Here is a 23,109-nt window from a genome sequence, read left to right as displayed (position 1 = left end):
ACTACTGTAGGCAAAGAAGTAAAAAAAAAAAAAACTTTAAAGAAATATTGAGCAGTGACAGGATACTTAATATGGACTTTCCCTTATGCTTTTATATTTTAACCTAAATTGTTGCTTTAAAAGTTCAAAGAAATGTTATATGTCAACTATCATACCTTATTACGCTTTGATTTGATAAAAGTAAAAAAAATAAAAATAAATAAAAAAAGGAAAAACCAAGCTGCTACCTTTATCTGAGCCCTAAAAAAGTCTTTATTAAACATTTTGTACAACAATATAAAAAAAAAAAAAAAAAATTACAATATATTTGTTGAGAATATTTATGAAGAAATATTCAACAAAAGTGAGGTTTAGAAACAGTCTTGTGAAAGTATACATATATGAGAGCAGTTGTAATCTCACGCTCCTCTGCTGACCCCTAAAGGCCAGTGGCGGCTTTAATCAGCTCATTCTGTGCATGTGTCATTTATAAAAGATACAACACATCAAGTTGAAAAACCTTTTTCACAGCTCTTATATGCAAAAATGTTTTGATACCCAGCATCATTATATTGTATTACACAAGTTTTTGAACAATGTTTGACAGTGTACTAAATTTTTTAATTTATTGGCTGAATTAAATAAAAATAATAATAATAAAAAAACATAATCTTCTTAACAAATCACTAGATGAATTGAGAAAACACAGGTACCAAGAGATAGTTCAGAAGGACAAAAACGAAACACACAAAAATACATACATGCTTTGTACACTCACTTTGAAAAACAAATGAACATAAAATCTCTTAATAATCTTATAGCTCAATGTGTTGCCATGCAGACACGTTGTGTTTCATGAAATGTTTAAATCATACATATAGAGGGTCTCTTAAGTGCATCTTAAAGAATAACTGGACATTTCCTGAAAAAATATTTGAATAAATTGTGTAGAATTTAAATGTGCTAAACTCATTTGGAGTGTTTTCCTCAGCAGGCTCTAAGCAGACTCAATGGAGTACACAATAAATCCGAAAAGTATTGCACTAGTATTGCATCCCACTCTGGAAGATGATTAATCAGCACCGGCACAAACTAGAACAGAGTAACTCAACCTACAATCTTTCTGAGAGGGGGGATTATTTTTTTTTTTGTCATGTAAAAATTGCCCACTGGAACAGTAACAATGAAATGCTTTGATGCGAATATTGTACGACTCATGTACAAGGCAGGCTTCAAATGAAATTATTAGTGCAAGACTCCAGTTTTTTATTGTTTTATCAGAGCAATCTCTTTGAGGCCATTTGAGTCACACAGGGTACACATATTTACATTCACAGGCATTCATGAAAGTATTTTTGTGTACAAACATTAATTACATATGTGACTATCCTGGATGAAATGTCTTGGACAAAATAGTGTTTGAAACTTTTGGAAATGTGTGTTGATAATTGTTCTTTGGCACAAAGACAATGATTGTACCTTAAAATGGTCTTAAAATTACCTTAAAAATCACTTTGTGAGTATTTTTAACAGTTATGCACCGGGTAGAGCTGTTCAGCCTGACGTCAGTTTGTAGGCGAACCCGGAAGTCTAACTCGTCAAGGGTTCCCTCTGGATTTTCCTATGGGGTTTTTCAACTTATGAGTAAAATAAGATCTGTGGTAAACATTAATTCACAATACGTGGACATTTTGTTCTACAACATATATTACACACTTTCATACCTCAAACATAAATTTTGAAGCTGCCATGTTTTTTTTGTTTTTTTTTTAAAAGTATGCAATTCAGTACGGCTTCAAAATTCACGTTTGAGTTATGAAAGTGAGTAATATATGCTGTAGAACAAAACATCCATGTATTGTCAAGTAGTTTACCACAGACCTTATTTTACTCATAAATCCAAAACTCCCATTATAAAAACCGAGGGAACCCATGGCGAATTCTCTTCCGGGTTTATGGACTACAACCTGAACAGCTCTATTGTGTTAGAAATGTGTGTATGACCTATGACTGCAGCATTTGTAAAGGCAAAAAAAAAAAAAACTGCTAAAACACAGAATCAGGCTATAGCTCCTTCTGACTTATAAAAAAAATGGCTATATTAAATGTGCAGGGAAAGGAATGTTTTATAAACAGACTGCTTAAATTGACGCGAGCAAAAGTTTATCATCTATGTTGACAGGAACTACACAAAAGTATTGTGAAAGGGCTGCATTGTTTTGAAGGCACGGTCATTTGGATATGTTACGGTAGTGATAGTTTTTACAGCTGACAGCTGTTTGGTCTAAAAGCCAACAGAAACCAAGTTGCTCATAAGAGAAAGATAAAAAACACCAAGGAAAATCATAAAGCCCCTGTTGCCACGAAAAATAATAAATAGATTCAAAAGTGATGTTTTCAGTCACATTTTTGGTACCAACAGCATTTTTGATTGTTCAGCATTTTGATTTCACAGACACATACTAGTAAAACATCAGCCCAATGGAGGGAGAAGGATTTATCACCTCTCAGTCATTTCTCAATCTTTCGGGTTTGGTTTTAAGTACTGTTGCCCTGCTCTTGTTCAAACAGCAGCATGGCGAGCTGAGAGCGTGATCCGAGGCTGTCCAGGGTGCTCTGTACACACCTCCGGTATATATCTTCACTTAGGCGAGGATTACAAGGCTGGTAGCTGTATTTCTGATGCAAGGCCGGCTCCACTGCTCGGAAAACATGAAGACTAGAGTACTTCACAAACATTTCATAGATGTCCAGGTTCTCCAGAATCTCTTCATTCTCCTGGACATCTGAGGACATGTGCGTCCGTGCCTCCATGTAGTCTGAGTTGTAAAAACATGCCTCGTTAAAGGAACTGCGATCAAAGAGGCCAGCCTCTTTGACCATATCGACAGTGTTGGGAAGGGGCTGGTTGTGATAAGCGATGTCAGGATTGAAGTATTGGAAGTGAATGGGAAAAAACACCTGCCAGTTGTTTATGGAGTTCATCCGACAGCGATTGAGGAACTCCGAGTTGATGCTTGTTTTCACAGTAGCGATGAAGAACAACGTGTCAACTGGGTGCTTCTTGGATATGATGTCCATAAATTTTATTTGAGAAGGACTTTCGCTTTTAACGCTGATCCAAGGGATTTTGACCATAGGGTACCTGTGCTCATAGGCATTGATTTGTGCTTTAACACTGGCAAAGATGTCATTCTGGTTGACTTGCTGGGCCTCAATGTGATCGTAGATGAAGAGAAACGTCAAGATGGCATTCTCACTGGTCTCAAACGCATTCGTGGTGTACACTTCCAAAAATTGGCGAACATGCTCTTTGTCTTGAAGAGTAACAGGTAAGATGATTTGGACTCTGGTTGCCTCAGTAACATAAGGCATGGGGATGATCTCAATGCGACTGAGAGGCCTCACCAGATGGACCCTCTTGATGATGGAGTGACTGTGTTCTTTCTGGTTAACCACCTCCAGCTGTAGATCCAGGGTGTACTCCATCCCTCTCGTGGGGTCAAAGCGCCTGTACCCATTAATCAGCTGCTGCTTCTTCAGGTGCAGAACGGGCTTATACTTCTTGTTCAGCTCGCTCATAGCCGTCTCAATGACATCAGCTACGTCCAGCTTATCAATTCCACGCAGTTCGCACTTCGGTGAGCCATCGATGCAGGAATACACATGATCCTCTGTGAAGTAATCCCACCGTAGGACCTCGAAACGTGTTTTGGGCTCAAATGGTGGATTGATACCAACTGGCCACAGGGCACTATGGTTGCCTTCGAAAGCCACCGCACTCACATTTTTTATCTCTGCCTGTTGAAACGAAGAGAACAAGATGTGTTATAAAATGAAAGGGACTCTTTACCCAAAAATTCTGTCATCATTTACTCACCCTCATACTGTTACAAAAATGTAAAACGTCCTTTCTTCTATGAAACACTAAAGGAGATGTCAGGTAGAATGACAGCCTTAGTCCCCATTCACCTTCATTGCATCTTTTTCCCATACACTCTTCTGTGCTCCATGCTAAATGAGGGTGAGCAAATTATGACTTTAAGCTTACCCCAATCCAATTATAGATGCAGAAGAAATTTGATGAGGAGATTATTAGATGCATCTGAAAATTCATATATCTGCAAAATAACCAGGGCACTTTGAATATTAAGAAAGTTTAATATTTATACTTAGAAATTTCAAAATGGACTGCAACAAAAGAATTATGCTTATAGCACTCAAAAGGTCAGGAGGAACCACCATTTCCTCTCAGTATGGCAATGCTAAAAGTCAAAATATTTTAACATTAGGTTACCTGCAGTTTTTCAATCTCATCGTATGTCTTCTGCAGTTCAATCTCAGTAAAGTGTTTGTGTAGCCTGTACATCTGCTCAGGATCAGATACTGGGTGGACGGTCAGTGCATTCTCAAACTGCACGTTATCTTCTTTACTGGGGTCAGAATTTTTTCCCATTTCATAATAATAATACTTCTGCCCCTGTAAAAAGAGAAAGAAACAACAACAACAAAAAAAGTAAGGCTAGTGAGTTGCTGTCCTTATTTTCATCTTAATTACAGTGGGATGCAAAAGGCTGAGATCAAATTGAATATCTGGGTTTTGGGATTTTGAAAAATATAAAACAAAGAAACAGATTTGTGACTTTGACTGACCATGTTAACCCCTTTGTATGAAAGGTCAGATTTCCTTGTGTCTGATATGTTGAGTATAAAAGATACTCAAATCAAGCTGGGTAACATGGATCATCAGTTATTTTGGAGTCTATGCCAGCTCAAGTGCAGGCTGTCATGAATGCAATAGGGGGAAATTCCTAAATTCATGTTAATTTTTCAATTCAACATCTCTCAAATTGTTATGGTGATTATATAATTTGAAATTAATACAAAACTTGAAGAAAAAAAAAATCATTACATCAGAAAATTGCAAAACTACTGGTCTGTTGACCCCATTGTAAAACAATTTTCAATTATTTCAACTTTGTAAATTATGTATCAGGGGAAACACTTGGATTTCTTCAGTGATTTCTGCTGAACATTGGTCACAACAAATGATGTTCCAGGTTGTAACAAACGATGTTTCAGCAAATTAAATGATTCCACTTTTGGCCCTGCAGGAGCACTGTTCCAAAGGATGTGGGAGACACTTAAATGATGTGTTGAAAGAAAAGAGGTGTTTTGACAGTAATGGCAGAGGTGGATTTATAACTGGATAAAATGCCAAAATGGAGACAGTACATCAAGTCTAGTGAGTCTGATTCACAGACTCTTTCAGACATCTAATGCTCCTCTGATGGAGAGGTCTTGTTTCAAGAACAGATTAACCAAAGGACCCCAGAACTCTCCAAACAAAAACAAAAAAAAGTATGACATATGGTTTAGTCTCAAAGATTCCATTTTTAGCTGTTATTCTGTCTAGGTGCCACAGCTCACTAAGATGGTAAAAAAAAAAAAAAAAGGTGAAATTCTTAATGTTAATTTGCTATCTTAAATTCTTATTCTTAGTAGAATGACAAAAAAGGTTTGAAAATAAAGTTGCCTTTCAGAGAAATGTATTCCATATGTATGAGTCTGAAATGTGTATGGTTGTCACTTTGGCTTATTTTTAAGTTGACAAGTTCTCTTTGATTAACTCCCATGCAAATTTTACACAAGCTAAATGAAAGGATTAAACAGAAGGAAAAATAAGAGGTTTTCAGAACTACAGTTGAAGTCAGAAGTTAACATACACTAAGGTTGTAACTATTTTTTTTAACCACTCCACAGATTTCATATTAGCAAACTATAGTTTTGGCAAGTCATTTAGGATATTTACTTTGCAGTTCAATAGTGCATGGCACAAGTAATTTTTCCAACAATTGTTTACAGACAGGTTGCTTCACTTTTAATTGACTATATCACAATTCCAGTGGGTCAGCAGTTTGCATACTCTAAGTTAACTGTGCCTTTAAGCAGCTTGGAAAATTCCAGAAAATGATGTCAAGCCTTTAGGTAATTAGCCAGTTAGCTTCTGATAGGCTAATTGGCTAATTGGCGTCAACTAGATAATTGGTGTAACTGTGGATGTATTTTAAGGCCTACCTTCAAACTCAGTGCCTCTTTGCTTGACATCATGGGAAAATCAAAAGAAATCAGCCAAGACCTCAGAAAAAAATGGTGGACCTCCACAAGTCTGGTCCATCCTTTGGATTAATTTTTAAAAGCCTGAAGGTACCACGTTCATCTGTAAAAACAATAGTACGCAAGTATAAACACCATGGGACCATGCAGTCATCATAATGCACAGGAAGGAGATGCATTCTGTCTCCTAGAGATGAACGTAGTTTGGTGTGAAATGTGCAAATCAATACCAGAACAACAGCAAAGGACCTTGTGAAGATGCTGGAGGAAACAGGTAGACAGGTATCCATATCCACAGTAAAACGAGTCCTATATCTGAAAGACTGCTCAGCAAGGAAGAAGCCACTCTCCAAAACCACCACAAAAAGCCAGACTACAGTTTGCAAGTGCACATGGGGACAAAGATCTTACTTTTTGGAGAAATGTCCTCTGGTCTAAAGAAACAAAAATTGAACTGTTTGGCCATATTGACCATCATTATGTTTGGAGAAAAAAGGGTGAGGCTTGCAACCCGAAGAACACCATCCCAACCATGAAGCACGGGGGCGACAGCATCATGCTGTGGGGGTGCTTTGCTGCAGGAGGGACTGGTGCACTTCACAAAATAGATAGCATCATGAGGAAGGAAAATTATGTGGATATATTGAAGCAACATCTCAAGACATCAGCCAGGAAGTTAAAGCTTGATTGCAAATGGGTCTTCCAAATGGAAAATGACCCCAAGCATACCTCCAAAGTTGTGGCAAAATGGCTTAAGGACAACAAAGTCAAGGTATTGGAATGGCCATCACAAAGCCCTGACCTCAATCTGAGATAGAATTTGTGGGCAGAACTGAAAAAGTGTGTGCGAGCAAGGAGGCCTACAAACCCTGACTCAGTTACACCAGTTCTGTCTGGAGGAATGGGCCAAAATTCCAGCAACTTATTGAGAGAAGCTTGTGGAAGGCTACCAAAAATGGTTTGACCCAATTTAAACAATTTAAATGCAATACTACCAAATACTAACTTCTGACCCACTGGGTATGTGATGAAAGAAAAGCTGAAATAAATAATTCTCTCTACTATTATTCTGACATTTCACATTCTTAAAATAAAGTAGTGATCCTAACTGTCCTAAGACAGGGAATGTTTTCTACGATTAAATGTCAGGAATTGTGAAAAACTGAGTTTAAATGTATCTGGCTAAGGTGTATGTAAACTTCTGACTTCAACTGTATGTGTCTCCGTGTGTGTGAGAGCTTAAGAGAGGGTGAGTGCGAGGGGTTTTTCCCACAAATATTTTAAATAATATAGAAACTGTTGTATTGATCGAGTATCTAGCTTTGATACAGCTCAAGCCTTCGTTGCTAGTTCGAAAACTTCACTTTAGAACTAGCAATGGAGGATGTGCTGCTTTTCAGAATTGGAGTAACAAGGTAGTGTGTGTGTGTGTGTGTGTGTGTGTGTGTGTGTGTGTGTGTGTGTGTGTGTGCGGGTGAGACGAGGAGCGCGAGGGCGCTTTTCAACCGAAATTGAAATAAATTTAGGATATTGTAGAGATTGTCTGACGTTCTTAACCAATTTACTTTAACCAATGTCTTTGTTTTAATTGGTTATTTTGTTGTGGTATCCTGTAGGGCTCTTTGAAATAACTGAAATAATTTGCAGAAGTATAATGGAACCATTATGCGGTCAAGACCTGGAACTACTTCATAGCCGTGTATTTACTTGAAAATAACTGCACACCTTAGAACGCCCGTCAACCAATCAGAATCAAACATTCAACAGACCTGTGGTATATATTTATATATTGGCAGCCAGGATAAAGTCTTGAATAGAGGAGTGACGAGCTTCAGACATTTTGCTGACTGACAGACTAAAGCACCAGACTGGAGACCTTCCCTTTAATTGGTGAGAACAGCAACGTATTTCAAAGGAGACATCTGAATCTTGTCTTTGGATTTGTACACAGATGCTGGCTAGTTAAAGGCAGTGAGATTACATTTCATCAATAATAAGGCCCTGCTGGGTCCTTTACTGTAAGTGCGAGACACTACTTGTATAGAGCTCTGTCATCAAAAACTGAAAGTTTGACACAGGGAGTATTCCTTTTTCAATCAAGGCCGCAAAGATGGAAATTAGAGAGGCAACACTGATAGCTCATTCAAATTATTTGGAGTTGAAAATATGCAATGTAGTTTTTTTTCAATACAAAATCAATTCCAAAAACACAAAGGTCTAGACAAAAATATCTGCAAAACAAATTGGCTACCAAACATGCCATACATTCTGGTTATGTATGCAACTGAAATAATAATATTAATAATAAAAATAATAATACTGATTATATAATTTGCTTCCCTCTGTAGCTTCTTACAGGTGATTCATTTAATTTCTGTGCCACTAGCAGCACCAAAAGATTTGCAAAAATAATTAGTGTTGCCAAACAGGCTTCCCGAAAACACACCTCACCATCTTAGACACCAAACAGATCCCTCCCTCAAACTGGCATTGTTGCTGTGTTGGGCTGGTAGGGATGCTCAAACAAATATATCAATGTTTTGATAGATCAACAGAGCCACAGTGTTTCACTTTACAGAGAAATCAACCAAAAGTCTGACTTATATTTGACTCTGCACATAAAATTGGGAAAGGAGAAAGTATTTAAACATCGAAAAAAATGACATACCTTTAACTAGTCAATTGCCCTAAAACTTACACTTACTTTCATGATTTGATGTTGGATTCTTCAATAAATGTGTTAAATCTGGTGAAGGTTGTTGCACTGCTGTTGCACTTTTATTGATAGGAGAGTCAAGAAAAGACAAGAAATAATGTGGAGTGCATGTGGGGGTGTTAGGAATGAGAAATGACGCTAGCCGGACTTGAACTTGCGTCACCCAAATGAGCTCAATGTAACGCAGAGTTACATGTTCTTGCACATAGTATCACAATCCAAAGGTCATAATAGAATATTTTTGTTCAGATACTGATGATATGGCCTGTCTTTTCACTTAGCAGATTGTGAGAATGTCTAAAAGCAGATTTTCCAAGATAAAACATCCTATTTGTGTTAGGGATGTGTCACGGTGGTTTACTAATCGACTAGTCGCCCAACAACTGACAGTTATCGGGGTCGACTACTAACATTAAGATTTTTAGTGGTGGTGGTTTTAATGGGAGATGCAATTATCAAATTAATTGAGAGACGCAACTTCTTGGAGAGTATTTTTGCGTGATTATAGATTGCCATGTATAAAGGTGAATAATAGTCAGCACAGTAAAGCCTTCTGCAAGAAGTTGCAAGAAAAGTCAATTTATGCTAGATTTATGCATATATGGCCCTGTTTCAACAATCAAAACGCTGCAACAACAATACATTGCAAGACAATCACTGTCAGACGTTAAATCCTCTGCTGTGAGTAATGTTCCCGCATTTGTGAGGTGCTTTGGAGAGATTCAAGTTTTTTGCTGATTCTGTCTGACACTGCTTAAATAAATAATTGCAGTAAAATAATTTTAAACTGTTTGATGTTGTGAACTAGGTGTGTACCCGCATCATTAGTTTTGCACTTTTGAATGTGCAGTAAGGATCAGCCTGAGACTCCCAAGTGTTCTGGTCATTGAAGCCAGTCATTCTGCATTCAGGATGCGCATAAACGATTTTGTGCCACTCTGTATTGGAGTCTTTCTTATATCTTTTTGTGCATTAAGATGTTATGGTTATTTAGCCTATATTTTAGTTGGATATTAGTTAGTTACCACATTGAAGTGCTGCACTTAGTGTCCGTATATCCCTCTGAAATATGTCTAATCGGGGTCACGTGAACATAATGGATCCTAATTATACATTATTATCCTTAACACCACCCAGTCATTCAAACAACCAACCGACTAGTCAGTTATGAAAATTCGTAGTTTTGCACAACCCATATATGTGTACACTTCCACTGAAAAAGAACTTCTCACCTCAAATTCCTCCACACAGTTGGCATCAGCATAGTCAATGATGCATCGCCCGAGCCACTCGTCATGTCTGGCGCTGAGGATGTCGTTCCTGCAGTTCTCCAGGTAGGGCTGAAGCCTTAATAAAAGACTGCGAGACAGCAGATATCCAAAACCCCCATAGCAATACCGCCCCTGCATGTCACCTCCTATAAACTCTTCAGGGCTGCCCATGTAGAGCACCCGGTCCATACTCAAGTGCTCCACCAGAGCCTTGATACGATCTGCCTGCGTGTATGTGTCATCTTGAGTGAGGTAGAACCAGTCGTACTCCGTTATGTAGTGTTCTAATATGTACTTGATGGTCTGGAACATGTTCCAGATGAGGCGCTTGTCACTGTGTGTTACCACAGACATGCCATGGGGTACCTTGCGGCTCCGCGAACCAGTGAAGAACACGACATTGTCCAGATGATGGCTGATGGTGCGGTTAACAGCCACTCCCAGAGTGTTGATAGTGTTTTTGGAGGTGAGTATTCCCACAAAAAGACGATCTCGGATTCCTAGCTCTGTGCTGATGTATTTTGCCCTGTTGGAACAGACATGTTCCTGGTTAGTAATTTGATTACTATTTATAACTCATGACTATATATATGACACTGTAACTTGGTAACTTCCTGGGGACTCTGTAATTGAAAGTTTAACCAAAGTACTCCGCTATGGGAACACCTCTGTGTATTAGGGTTGTGCCGATAGACGATCTCTGGGATTGACGATGGTCAGAGTGATCGCCGATAGCTGATGCCTTTGACAATGTCAAGACGATATTTGGCTCGTTTTCCCATTAATGTATTTAATTATTATTATTATTAGGCTATTATTATTATCACATTAATATTACAAATAATTTGCCCCGTGGCACACAGACACTTGCTTGAAGAAACACACTTTATTATATTATTAAGAACAGATGACAGAAAAGCCATCTATGCGCATGTATGTTTGTACGGAGGCGTGCAGTCTCGTGGAACACATCGCATGTGAAAGGTTCTCACTCTTTCTTTGTTTCTGTCTACTACCCTTTTTTTTTTTTTTTTTTTTGCAAGAACAGTATTGTCTGAGTGCTGCAAATGACCTCAGACATCTCAGCTCAGGAGGTGTTTTGAGTTCAGTTTGCTTTATTTCCACAGAGAGGTTCACTGTGACCACAACTCTGCAGCCTATACATCTGTGATTAAAATATAAAATAATACAAAAACATGCTCACCTTGAACCATGATTTATATTTCAGTGATTATTATCATCATTATAATTATTATTTTTGCATTTAGAATTGTTTTTAATGTCTTCATTTGTGTAATTTTCCACCTGCATGTTTAGACGAATACTTAGGTGGTTACTTTATAAATATATAATTTTTTGATCATTTCGTTATTTTAATTGCTTTTCGTTTAGTTTGGAGTGCAATTTGAAATTAGAAATGTATTTGATTTTAGTTTTTCATTTTTTTAAATAAATTAATTTAATTTTCAATTCAAAATCACTAAAGCAAGAATATTCACCGATCCCTCAGCCCAGGGGTTGCTGATGTAATTGGACATTGAGATATATATAAACTCAGCAAAAAAAGACACGTCCCTATTTCAGGACACTGTATTTTAAAGATAATTTGGATTTTTAAAAAATAACTCTACAGATCTTTATTGTAAAGGGTTTAAACAAAGTTTTCCATGTTTGTTCAATGAACCATAAACAATTAATGAACATGCACCTGTGGAACAGTCGTTAAGACACTAACAGCTTACAGACAGTAGGCAATTAAGGTCACAGTTATAAAAACTTAGGACACTAAAGAGACTTTTCTAATGACTCTGAAAAACACCAAAAGAAAGATGCCCAGGGTCCCCGCTCATCTGCGTGGACGTGCCTTAGGCATGCTGCATGGAGGCATGAGGACTGCAGATGTGGCCAGGGCAATAAACTGCAATGTCCGTACTGTGAGACGCCTAAGACAGCACTACAGGGAGATGGGAAGGACAGCTGATCATCCTCACAGTGGCAGACCACGTGTAACAACACCTGCACAGGATCGGTACATCCGAATATCACACCTGCGTGACTGCGTGAGCATTACACCGAGGCCTGTACTCTGGAGCGGGATCGATTTGGAAGTGGAGGGTCCGTCATGGTCTGGGGCGGTGTGTCGCAGCATCATCGGTCTGAGCTTGTTGTCATTGCAGGCCATCTTAACACTGTGCGTTACAGGGAAGACATCCTCCTCCCTCGTGTGGTACCCTTGCTGCAGGCTCATCCTGACATGACCCTTCAGCATGACAATGCCACCAGCCATACTGCTCGTTCTGTGCATGATTTCCTGCAAGACAGAAATGTCAGTGTTCTGCCATGGCCAGCGAAGAGCCCGGATCTCAATCCCATTGAGCACGTCTGGGACCTGTTGGATCAGAGGGTGAAGGCTAGGGCCATTCCCCCCAGAAATGTCCGGGAACTTGCAAGTGCCTTGGTGGAAGAGTGGGGTAACATCTCACAGCAAGAACTGGCAAATCTGGTGCAGTCCATGAGGAGGAGATGCACTTCAGTACTTAATGCAGCTGGTGACCACACCAGATACTGACTGTTTCTTTTGACCCCCCCCCCCATTATTCCATTTCTGTTAGTCACATGTCTGTGAAACTTGTTCAGTTTATGTCTTAGTTGTTGAATGTTCTTATGTTCATACAAATATTTACACATGTTAAGTTTGCTGAAAATCAAAGCAGTTGAAATTGAGAGGACGCTTCTTTTTTTGCTGAGTTTATATAAGTATACACACACACACACACACACACACACACACACACATATATATATATATATATATATATATATATATATATATATATATATATATATATATATATATATACAAAATTAATTTATTCACATACATGATGTATTTTCCTGGACAACTAAATACCCAACCAGTAGAGAATGCACAGATGAAGTAGGTTCCTTGCCAAAGAGATGTTGCCCTTCACAACTGTTGTAAAGCCATCTTTCAAAAAGTTGAACAACACACATTTTAATTGCACTACATTTTTTTCCAGTTTCATTTGAATTTTTAGTTAAAATAAATTAAAAAAATAAAGTTCAAGGTGTCTTGCTTTATTGTGTAGGCTTAGCCCTGCTTAACGATTATTACCCCATAGTACCACCTAGTGTTCAATCAGTGGTAATACTGTAAGTACTGTAAGGTATGTTCGTTGGTTTGAACGAGATAATATCGGGTATTGGCAATCTCACAGGCTGACGACAGGACAATCTATGGAGAAGATCGCCCAACCCTACTGTGTATGTGAATCCCTACCCAGCCCCCCCGTGAAAAAATCCTGGCACCTAGCACCATGGGAGCAACCTTTAAGGATTAGAGATTCCAATGAGACATATGAAAAGAAGTAGATTGTGGGAAATAAGAAAACAAACAGTAGGTAATGTTTAGACCTGTTTCTAATTCCCATGAAACGATTTTGAAATATTTCTCAGTGTATGTGAAATAGCATAGAGGTATAAACGCCTTGACGCTCATTATGTTGCAAATATTTTTGGAATGTCAAAGTGAATATTTGTTTTATCTACAATAGTCAAAACCTAAACAACTAGCAATGAAGTGTAAAAGTGTGGCTCTTATGTTTCTAGAAGTTGAAACCAAACTCAAAGCTTTGAGTTTCAGTAAGAGCAGTACAGTGTTTGTTTTGCACTCATGTAAACTTCTAAGTTGAAAATAAACCCATGTGCGTTTTACTAGTACATACGCGTTGCATTATAGAAAAAAATAAGATTAATAATGTAAACTTTGGAGGACTATGTTGCAAAACAGCACTTTTTTAATCATAAAGGAATAGGAGTGTAACGGTTCTCTGTAAAAAACAAAAAAAAAAAAAAAAAACATACGGTACACCACCCACGGTTCGGGAAGCATTGGCACCGAGGTCGGTTCACCTCAAGTTTATTGACGTATCTGGAGCACAATATTTAGTTAAGAAAACCAAGCGTCAAACAGACCTACAACCTCCGCTAATGCACCTGAATGGATCCGTAGATGGATATTCTCCACCTGTGTTTCACGTGGGTCAACTTGATGATATCACAGTTCTACAAGCATTGTGTGTAGTTGAAAAGGGCAAGATTATATATATATATATTTATTTATTTATTTATTTATTTATTTTTTATGAACAAAGCAAATACCAAACCGTACCGAAACTGTGACTCTATAATTGTGATACAAACCGAACCGTGAGAAATTTGAACTGTTACACCCCTATAGAGAAATATCCCATATCCCGGGTCTCTGGTTCAATACAAGTTAAGCTCAACCGACAGCATTTGTGGCATGATGTTGATAACCACAAAAAATAATTTGGACTCGTCCCTCCTTTCCCTAAAAAAAATTGAAAAAAAAATTTAAAAACAATATCTGGGTTAAAGTGAGGCACTTACAATGGAAGTGAATGGGGACCATTTTTGGAGGGTTTAAAGGCAGAAATGTGAAGCTTATAATTTAATAAAAGCTCTTGCATTAATTCTTCTGTTAAAACTGTATTTGTGTATTATTTGAGCTGTAAAGTTGTTTAAATCGTCATTATGTCAGTGGTTTAAGCAAGGGTGTAGATTTGGCTTGAACATGGGTTGGGGGGGGGGGTGTATGATGTTACATCGTCATGGCAATGAAGTTGTAAAATTGGCTATAACTTTACACAGAAAAGGTTTGTAAGTGATTTCACACTACATTTCACACATATTGTTTGTCTTTCGGCTATATTTTAGAAAAAGTTTGTATTTTAACGTTTACATATTGGCCCCCATTCACTTCCACTGTGTCTCATTGTAACCTAGATTTTTGCTTTTTTAAAGAGACAAGATTGATTGATTGTAATCAACATTATGCCACAAATGCTGTCGATTGAGTTTAACCCTGTATAATATACCTTTAACGCGTACTGTATATTGATTACGTCTTATGGTTATACTTTTGGACTGGCCCCGTTTACTTCGGTTGTAAGGGCCGAGTCGAATGCTGTTCTTGTATTGAACCCTGGACATTGTTTTGAAGTCATTTGTAAATAATATTGGTGAAAATGTTGACATTCATGAAAACAGCCTTCTGGTAATGCCATTCTAATGTAACAATGACTCATTTAGATATGTATATATTACGAAAATGCCCTTATATAACACTCTCACACACATAAATATTACAATAATTATTTTTTGGGCTGACAGACAGGATGTGTTGTCTACCTGAAAAGTTTCTTGGGCTGAGTCTGTTTCATTGGCTTATATGGTATAATTTTCGGTTGGAAATCCTCCTCCTCGCCATCATTCCCAGTGTAAATTGAGTTTGGTCTCCGGGCTCCTTTCAGATTTCCATCCTGGGATGAAATCATCCCTTCATCCTCTCCAACGGTTTTAATATCACAACTCTTCTCTACCCAACTCACACTCAACAAACTAAGTGTAAATCCCAGAGAGATCCCGATAACAACCGGCCCGATCGGCCTCAACAGACTGATCAACATGGAAAACCTCATTGTACTCCGACTACTGGTGTGTAACACACCTCCTTTAAGCGCGATCTTTTGAACAGAGTACCGCACATTAAGAAAGCGGTTCAAATACTAACGGGAAACGCGTTGAATGAATGTATTCCTGTGCAACATTCCATCACCATCCTCTAAATGATTGAGACATTCGTACGTGTCAGTGGCTTTGCCGCTCCTCCCCGGGTTGCCTAGCGCCCCGCCCATCTGATCAAACGTCATTACAGAGAGCCGCGGTATACCCTCGAAGGGCGGAGCTTTTGATCGGTGAGCGGTGCCAGAGCCCATCGGATTCCAATGAAATATGATGTTGCTGTCTTTTCGTAATGACGCCTGTACTAGTGGGCGGAGCAGTCAGTTGAATCTCAAAATGCTCTTTTAATAAAACACTGAACAATAGCTCCATTTAACAAACATTTTCTCTCATGAGCTCGGACTTGCTTCCTTGAAGCTCAACTGTGAAACTTATTAGTCTACGTGAACTATATATTTTTCTCACTAGAGGGCGATGTGGGCTTATAGTTAATGATCACTCACCAAAATAAGAACACATCTGAGGGGCCTGACTTTCCTATAATAAGCAATTATTAGCCCCTTTTAAAGCAATAACGAATATAATTGCTATTAAACAAGTCTGTAACAAGTTTCATAGCAATTACGCTTTTTATTTTCATCAATATCTCATTTGAGGTTCCACATCGGAACTTTAATCCTTTGTAACTTTTGTTAATGATAATAAATAAAATAATAAGTTCTGTCTGTCCCAAGAAACTTTACCCCATTATCATTTCCCCTGACAAAATGCACCATCACCAATGACAGGACTGCTTTATGACTGTATGAGGCAACCATGCATCAAGATACACAACCGCCAGTATTGACTGCAGGTCAAGAAAGAGGAATTTGAGAAAAAAAGAGTAAATTTTAATTATAAGCCATCAGCCATGTGAATGATTGTATGGCCTTGAGCTTTTAGGAGAACATCAGCATACTGTAATGCAAATGTAAAACAGCATATTTGTGAGTTTTTTTTTTTTTTTTTTTTCGTAATCATTGTGAAGTTCACAATTATTTTCTTTTAAAATTCCATGATTTCAGGCTTACATAATACAGTAACATAACATGAGTGAATTTGTACTTGACCCACCTAAATCGCTCTGACACACAAACACACAATGAGTGGAAGCAATTTCATCATAAGCCATGAAAACCCTTGAGGGTACCTTTCCTTCAGTGAGCTCTCTGTTCTGGATATTATCAAGCATATATGCATGTTTGCCTGAGGATGACACATCACAGCAGAAGCCCTTTCGTTAGGAAATCACAGTGCCTCACCTAGTTCTGCTGATCTGAGTGAGAAACATGATCAGCCTAGTCCCAGATTAAACTTATCAAGTCTCTGTCGGGACATGTTGGCTATTCTGCTCCTGTTTCTATGGAACTTTGAAGGGGCATGTAATGCTGTGCTTCGTTTGTATTGCATGATCATTTCTACAGAAGGAGAGACTTTGTCATTGCTGATATATAAAGTTTGAAATTCCAATAAAAGTGTTTAAATTGTATTTTAAATTGATGCGATTACTGTATAACAGTTTTGTTTTTCTGGCTTTGTTTCTCAAATGTTAAGTGAAAATTAAGTAAAACTGCAGCTTTTTTGAATGCTTAAATTCTTGGGGAAGTACAAGGTGTTATTCAGGAGTCATGATACAGTCATGATCTCTCATAAGAACATATTCATAGTAAGCTGTTGGATCACTGCATGTGTGAAAGGCTTGACATTTTCTTTCAACAGGTATTTCTTGGCTAAATCTGATTGACGTTACTCTTGGAAATGTTCAAATGCACTGCAAACAGCTGTGATTAAAACAAGTATGTTCATTTTGATGGCATGTCAAAATCAATGAGCTACACTGATTTGAACTACACTCAATTAACACAATGCCCATTTTCAGCACAGCAATCTATAATCTGTTTCTCTGAAATTGTAGCCAAATGTATTCCAACAAATTGAAAAAAAAAAAAGAAAGAAAAGAAACTAAAACAAATCTGTCATAACACATGGTGGCGCTACATACTCACATATTGAGTGTTCCAAATTCCCCCATGAAATTTATAGCTTTATGAAAATCATATCCAACTGTACGACTTTGTTTCAACCATATGCCCACAAAATAAATGGGATGTTTCAGGAAAACATCTGTTTTATCTTCATATTTATCACTACCAAGAAGTTCAAAATAGTTAAAATAGTTTCTTAAGCTATCCTTTCTTTTAAACATTCCTAAACTTTTATTTTTTCCCCCGTTTATAAGCTGAGTAAACATAAGAAAAGAGAACTGGATGAAAAGCAACTCAAGCAGTGAGGAAAAAAAAAAGGTGTTGATTCTAATTTGCAGAGAGTTTATCACACCAATAATTAGTGTGTGTCCCATTATCTTCTCGGCTCATCTCCTTGCAAATGCGTATCTCACCAGAATGCCTGACTTTTGACAGTGCAACAACATATTTCCCTGCTGCACCATTCCAATATAACAATGACTAATTTTAATGTGACTAATTTTAATTGTTTGGTAAATATTAAGCCATTAATACTTAAAAAATAAAGATCATTAAATGTTGTCTATTATAATTTGTTTTATTATTATTATTAAAATAAAATCCAAATAATGTTGTACAGTAATTTAGACATATTTAGTCTCAGCCTTTTTTATCATACCAGATTATCTTAAATGTTCCATCACAGCACATTTTTGTGGTGAAGCATATTAAATGAATCAGTGTATTTGAGACATTCCTCAAGTTGGTGTTAACTGATGAAGAGGCACCCAGTAGAGTTAAAGCCACATCATGGGTCTCTCTTCCCTATTCACTATCATTAGGCCGAACCTAAGGTAATTAAAAAACAGTTCACAAATGATGCTATTATGGAGTATTAAAAATGGAGCATTTGTAGACTGTGACTTCTGTTGGAATTAATTATTCCAATCACTTAGCTTGGTTCTGAGCAAAAAACACTAGATGCTGCTGAAGGAGTTAGCTCATGATCTGTAAAAATGTTGACATGCTCAGGAAAGTCAGCAGACAAAAATGCACTAGTATTGAGTGTGCAAAAATAAATAAATAAATTTTGTCTTCCACAGAAAACACTGATTGGACTGATTTAATCTTGTGGTGAGCAACAGTTTTGTTTATTATTGGAATAAATTATAATGCCATGAATGAGTGTAAAATAGATAATTACGAAGTATGCTGTGATTATACATGTTTTACTCTGCCCTCATGTTCTGAAGAGACAAAATCTCACTCATCTAATGCAAGTTCCAGGAAACAGCATGCCTACCGAATCCCCTCCCATTCTCTGTTGTTTAGCTCATTTTATGACTTGACACTATCCTCTCTCCATACTGAGCAGCCTGCTCACAGACACACAGAAGCGTGTGGCAATATTTACGTTTTATAACATAAACTCTACTGCCAGTTGTGAAGGAATTTCATGAACTTGACTCGTCATGGGGATTTCAGAAATGACTGTGGCTTGTTTATAAAGGTTATGGCACAGAAGCTTCATGTGGTTTTGATTTAGCCATAATTTCTAACTATGCTTAAAAAATATTGTGTGCAATGGGATTTCTAATCGTATTGGATGCTAACGTAACAGGGAGTTGTCTCCCTCCCTGTTTGACATCAGAATGTTAAACAATAGGAGAAAAGGGGGGAGATCATAATTAACAGCTTTTTGAGATAATGGATCTTGATTTTAGTAGCATGAGTGGGACCCAGTTTTACCTAACAGATTGATTATATATTTAGCGCTAAATAAATGCTTGCATTCCACTTTGGTGGACAGACAACTTCAACGTAGGGACTTTACAGCACTGTGTGTCAGCTGAAGATATTCTCCTGGTCTTCAGAGGGCTGTTCCCAGGAATGCTCAGCCAAGACCCCAGGCTCAACACCCTGCTGTACTTTGAAATGGGATCTTTATTGTCCATAAAGTTTAAGCCAAGTATGAAGAATCGCTCTTCCCAAACAAAACACACACGCACACACCCACAAAGGCACACATATGTATGAAGAGAGAAAGGGAGACAGAAAGAGAGCCTGTTTTGTCCAAGCCATGTTTGCAATTATGCAGCAGTTATATATAGATGGGATATGATAAGATGATAAGAAGTTTTCTTTTAATATAAAGAGGCCTCTTCATCTTTCATAACTACAGAAGAAACAGTAACACCACTGCCATTTGTGTAATTAGATAGTATTTATTGAATAAAAGAGTGCTTTTTTTTGCATACCAGAATCAAAGTGTTTTGTTCAACATGTGGAATCAGGTCTGGAATTATATATGTATCTTTAACTATTCGTACCCTGGATAATAAATTATTTGGACCACAGCATTGCTGTTCTTCTGCAATTACACTATCCCAGAAGCCAGGCTGGTAATCTCCTCTCTTTTACGTAATGCTACATTGAAGAATTACTACTGCAACACACCTGCAGCTCAGACAAAACTGTTTTATATTTGCTGCTTTGAAGCTGGAGGCAAAACAAAGGGTGAAAATCAAAGAGACCTGATCCTAAGATAACAGATACACAGCCTATCATATCTCCTTTCTGCTCCTAGCTATCATAGACAAGATACTGTTTGACAACAGAAACATCTCTGATTTTACCTGTATGCTTCTGCCTATAAAGTGACTGATTGCGTCACTGTATCAGAATCCAATAGAAAATTAGTAAGAGACTTCAAAAGAGCAGGGAGGTCTTGGATTTCAATTCTGGACCCTCTAGCCATCTAAAAGATGAGGTAGAGCATGAGCAGCGAATGAAGACATCATCAGAATAAAGAACTGTCTTGAGAGCCACAAATTACATTGGGAGGACACTTAATGAGGGTGATAATGCAGACCTTGGCCGATGATCGATGAGAGGACAGCTGTTAGGGGCCATATGTTTGAGATTTATTGCTTTGTTTTAAATGCACTGCAGGCTAACTGCAAGTGTGTGTTTTGATGATTTGATAAGTTAATAAATCATTACTTAAACAATAGAATATTGAAATGCAAAAACACGTGCTGAATGGAATTTGACCTCACTATATGGGTTGCATTTATATAGAAAAAAAAACATCTTAAAATATTTGATAATGGTTCTGAAACAGCAAGATAGGCATTCTCAGTTAAGTTACTGGGTGTGTATTGGAGAATACCCGAGCACAAGAGAATTAATCAATACTGGGATAAAATGTGTCACCATTGCTTACACAGTCTGGATTGCATAACTGAATGCAAGAAACTCCTTCTCAGGGATCTATCATATTATAAATTAGCTATTGTAGCAAAATAAGCATACTAAGTTTTACAGTGTGATGCAGTGACATTTATTTTTTTTATTTTTTATTTTTTTAACAGATATAAAAGGAATTTAAAAAAAAAGTCTTTTTTTTTTTTTTTTTATCATACAGCATGTATGTGAAAAGTGATAAAGGTACAACTGGCTGACCAAGCAGACTGAAATATCAAACACTTTGGTTACATTAATAAAAGTTAAGGTTCTTAAATCAATATTGTTTTTTCAAAAGAACCATTTTCTTATCAGGAATTATTTTTCGATTTATCGGTTGAGTTGTCTGTACTTTTTTAAAATAAGTAAAAAATCTTCATGTTAGGCTTCTAGACAGGTTCTTTAGATCAGCATATTTGTTTCTGGGTTCCTTAAAGAATCTGGGACTAAATTTGTTTTCACTTTCATTGTTATGCAACCTTACTCAAAAATGACCAATAATCAAATAAAATAAATACTTAGAAAAAAAAAAAAAAAGAAAGAAAAAAAAAAGAAACATTAAACATTTTATTTTCAAGAGTGTATTGATGTAGTCTCATTACTTCCACAAATTCATTATCTTCTCAATGCACTGGTCTAAATCTCCAAAGCAGCCTGCTCTATAAAAAGACAATTATCATTATCACAAATAAACAGCTTACCAGCATTGGAATACATTCGTTGTGTACTACCTGATCATCCAGAACCTGTTGATCAGACCCTTATTTCCTGTATGACAAGGTTCCTTACTCAAGCCTTGGGCGACGTCACCGAGTGTGTGATGAGCTCTGTGTTTCTTCCACCAGGAGAAAAAGGTCCCCAGCTGAAGGCAGGGGGGAAAGCGTGACGAGTGGTGCATGCAATGCCTTCTAGACGTCTACCTGTTAGGATCATGATGAGATCTGGAGCACTTGCAGAAGGGCGCGCGCACTGGTTTAACACATGACACTCAGATCAATAGCTTTGCGGTTAACATGCAAAACAGAATATGTATCATTCCAAACAGAAACATTTTTTAAAAGTTCTAGCGTTTTAGTTGTTCAGGAGGTTTGACCGCATCCCATTAACTTTGAGATATATACTTCTCCTAGATTGAAATCGCCGCGTTATTGGATTTTTTTTTCTTTTCTTTTTTTTTTTTTTCTCATTTCATCTGGTTTTGTTGGGTGAAGATCTCGAAGAAATGAGAATGAAGATGCTGACCTCTGTCCAAGAAGATTTTGCGATCGCCTTCCGCAGATGATGTGCTTCTTGAAAGTGCATTTTTCAGGGGCGCTGAATCTTCACAGAAATTATCAAACTTTCACACAGGACAAGCCTCTGTCATCCCTGGACTAGCATCAAGCCTGCACTAAGGATATCTCACCATGACGATTCCACTTTCCAGAACACAACTTGCCCTCTTCTTTATTCTGCTTTGTCCAGTCAACATTATTGGACTCTGGTGGTGAGTAGCCTATATGTCCGGCAACCTCAATATTTAAGTTCGTTCAGTTTTATCAGATGAACACTTCAGCATGATAGTGTAGTGATGATCGCATAGAAAATATGACAAAACACGTTCCGGGTTGTCGCATAATTCGCTCGTTTGGAGTAATGTTTGGGCATGTGATGCATTTTTGGTTATTAGCCAAGAAACGTAAAATAAAAATAATTCCAAATTATATTAGCAATAATAATGTGCATCCGATAACTGCGCACAAAGCCTTCTACACTTCATCAGATAAAACTAATGTATGAACTTTGAATGATTATCACTATCAGCTGTACATTTCATTTAAAATCAGTTACAGTAATAATTACACAGATGACATTCTATAACACATTTGAAGAAATCAATCTTTTTGCAAATACTTTATTTATACTTTAAAGTGAATTCTATAAATAAGTCATTTTAAATACGCTTCTAAATTTTCTCAATTTGAAATCTATGCAGATAAGTTTACTGTGATTCCATAAAAGTTGTGAAAGTTATTAATAGCTTCCATTATAGGAGGTTTGCTAAGGGTTAAACTATTGTCTGTTTTAGAGGTAGGGACATTGGGGGTCAGATTTGGAATTTTAGGTGGACCTCCAGGCTGTGGGTGTCATCATAAACTACTTATTTGCTTAACACTCTGAAATGCACGTGTTTGACAAGAGGGAGATTGTTTCATAAAAGAGGCACTTT

General features: G+C 37.4%; 3 protein-coding genes across 4 annotated transcripts in view; 1 reads left to right on the top strand and 2 right to left on the bottom strand.

Moving 5' to 3' along the window:
- The window catches only part of fev (FEV transcription factor, ETS family member), a 312,131-nt gene that overhangs the window by 59,235 nt on the left and 229,787 nt on the right, over window positions 1-23,109 (bottom strand). The gene's annotated exons all lie outside the window — the stretch shown is intronic.
- On the bottom strand, window positions 244-22,041 carry chpfa (chondroitin polymerizing factor a). Of its 2 annotated transcripts, none has more exons than XM_051710017.1 (4): window positions 21,632-22,041; window positions 10,045-10,609; window positions 4,277-4,459; window positions 244-3,780 (listed from the first exon to the last, which is right to left on the bottom strand). In XM_051710017.1, the coding sequence occupies exons 1-4, from the start codon at window positions 21,796-21,798 to the stop codon at window positions 2,518-2,520; spliced, it is 2,178 nt and encodes a 725-aa protein (XP_051565977.1). In that variant the 5' UTR covers window positions 21,799-22,041; the 3' UTR covers window positions 244-2,517. The 2 variants fall into 2 exon arrangements, with proteins under 2 accessions (XP_051565977.1, XP_051565975.1); XM_051710015.1 differs by lacking the exon at window positions 21,632-22,041 and adding an exon at window positions 15,319-15,883.
- The window catches only part of wnt6b (wingless-type MMTV integration site family, member 6b), a 39,046-nt gene continuing 38,150 nt past the window's right edge, over window positions 22,214-23,109 (top strand). The window contains exon 1 of the mRNA XM_051710045.1: window positions 22,214-22,386. Within this exon, the coding sequence (XP_051566005.1) occupies window positions 22,307-22,386 (80 nt within the window). The 5' untranslated portion in view covers window positions 22,214-22,306. The remainder of the gene's footprint in view (window positions 22,387-23,109) is intronic.

The sequence above is a fragment of the Myxocyprinus asiaticus genome, chromosome 11, assembly GCF_019703515.2.
Source record: "Myxocyprinus asiaticus isolate MX2 ecotype Aquarium Trade chromosome 11, UBuf_Myxa_2, whole genome shotgun sequence".
Classification (NCBI taxonomy): Eukaryota; Metazoa; Chordata; class Actinopteri; order Cypriniformes; family Catostomidae; genus Myxocyprinus; species Myxocyprinus asiaticus.
Note: the sequence above shows the minus strand (reverse complement) of the source record. Positions and strands in the feature narration are given on the sequence as shown.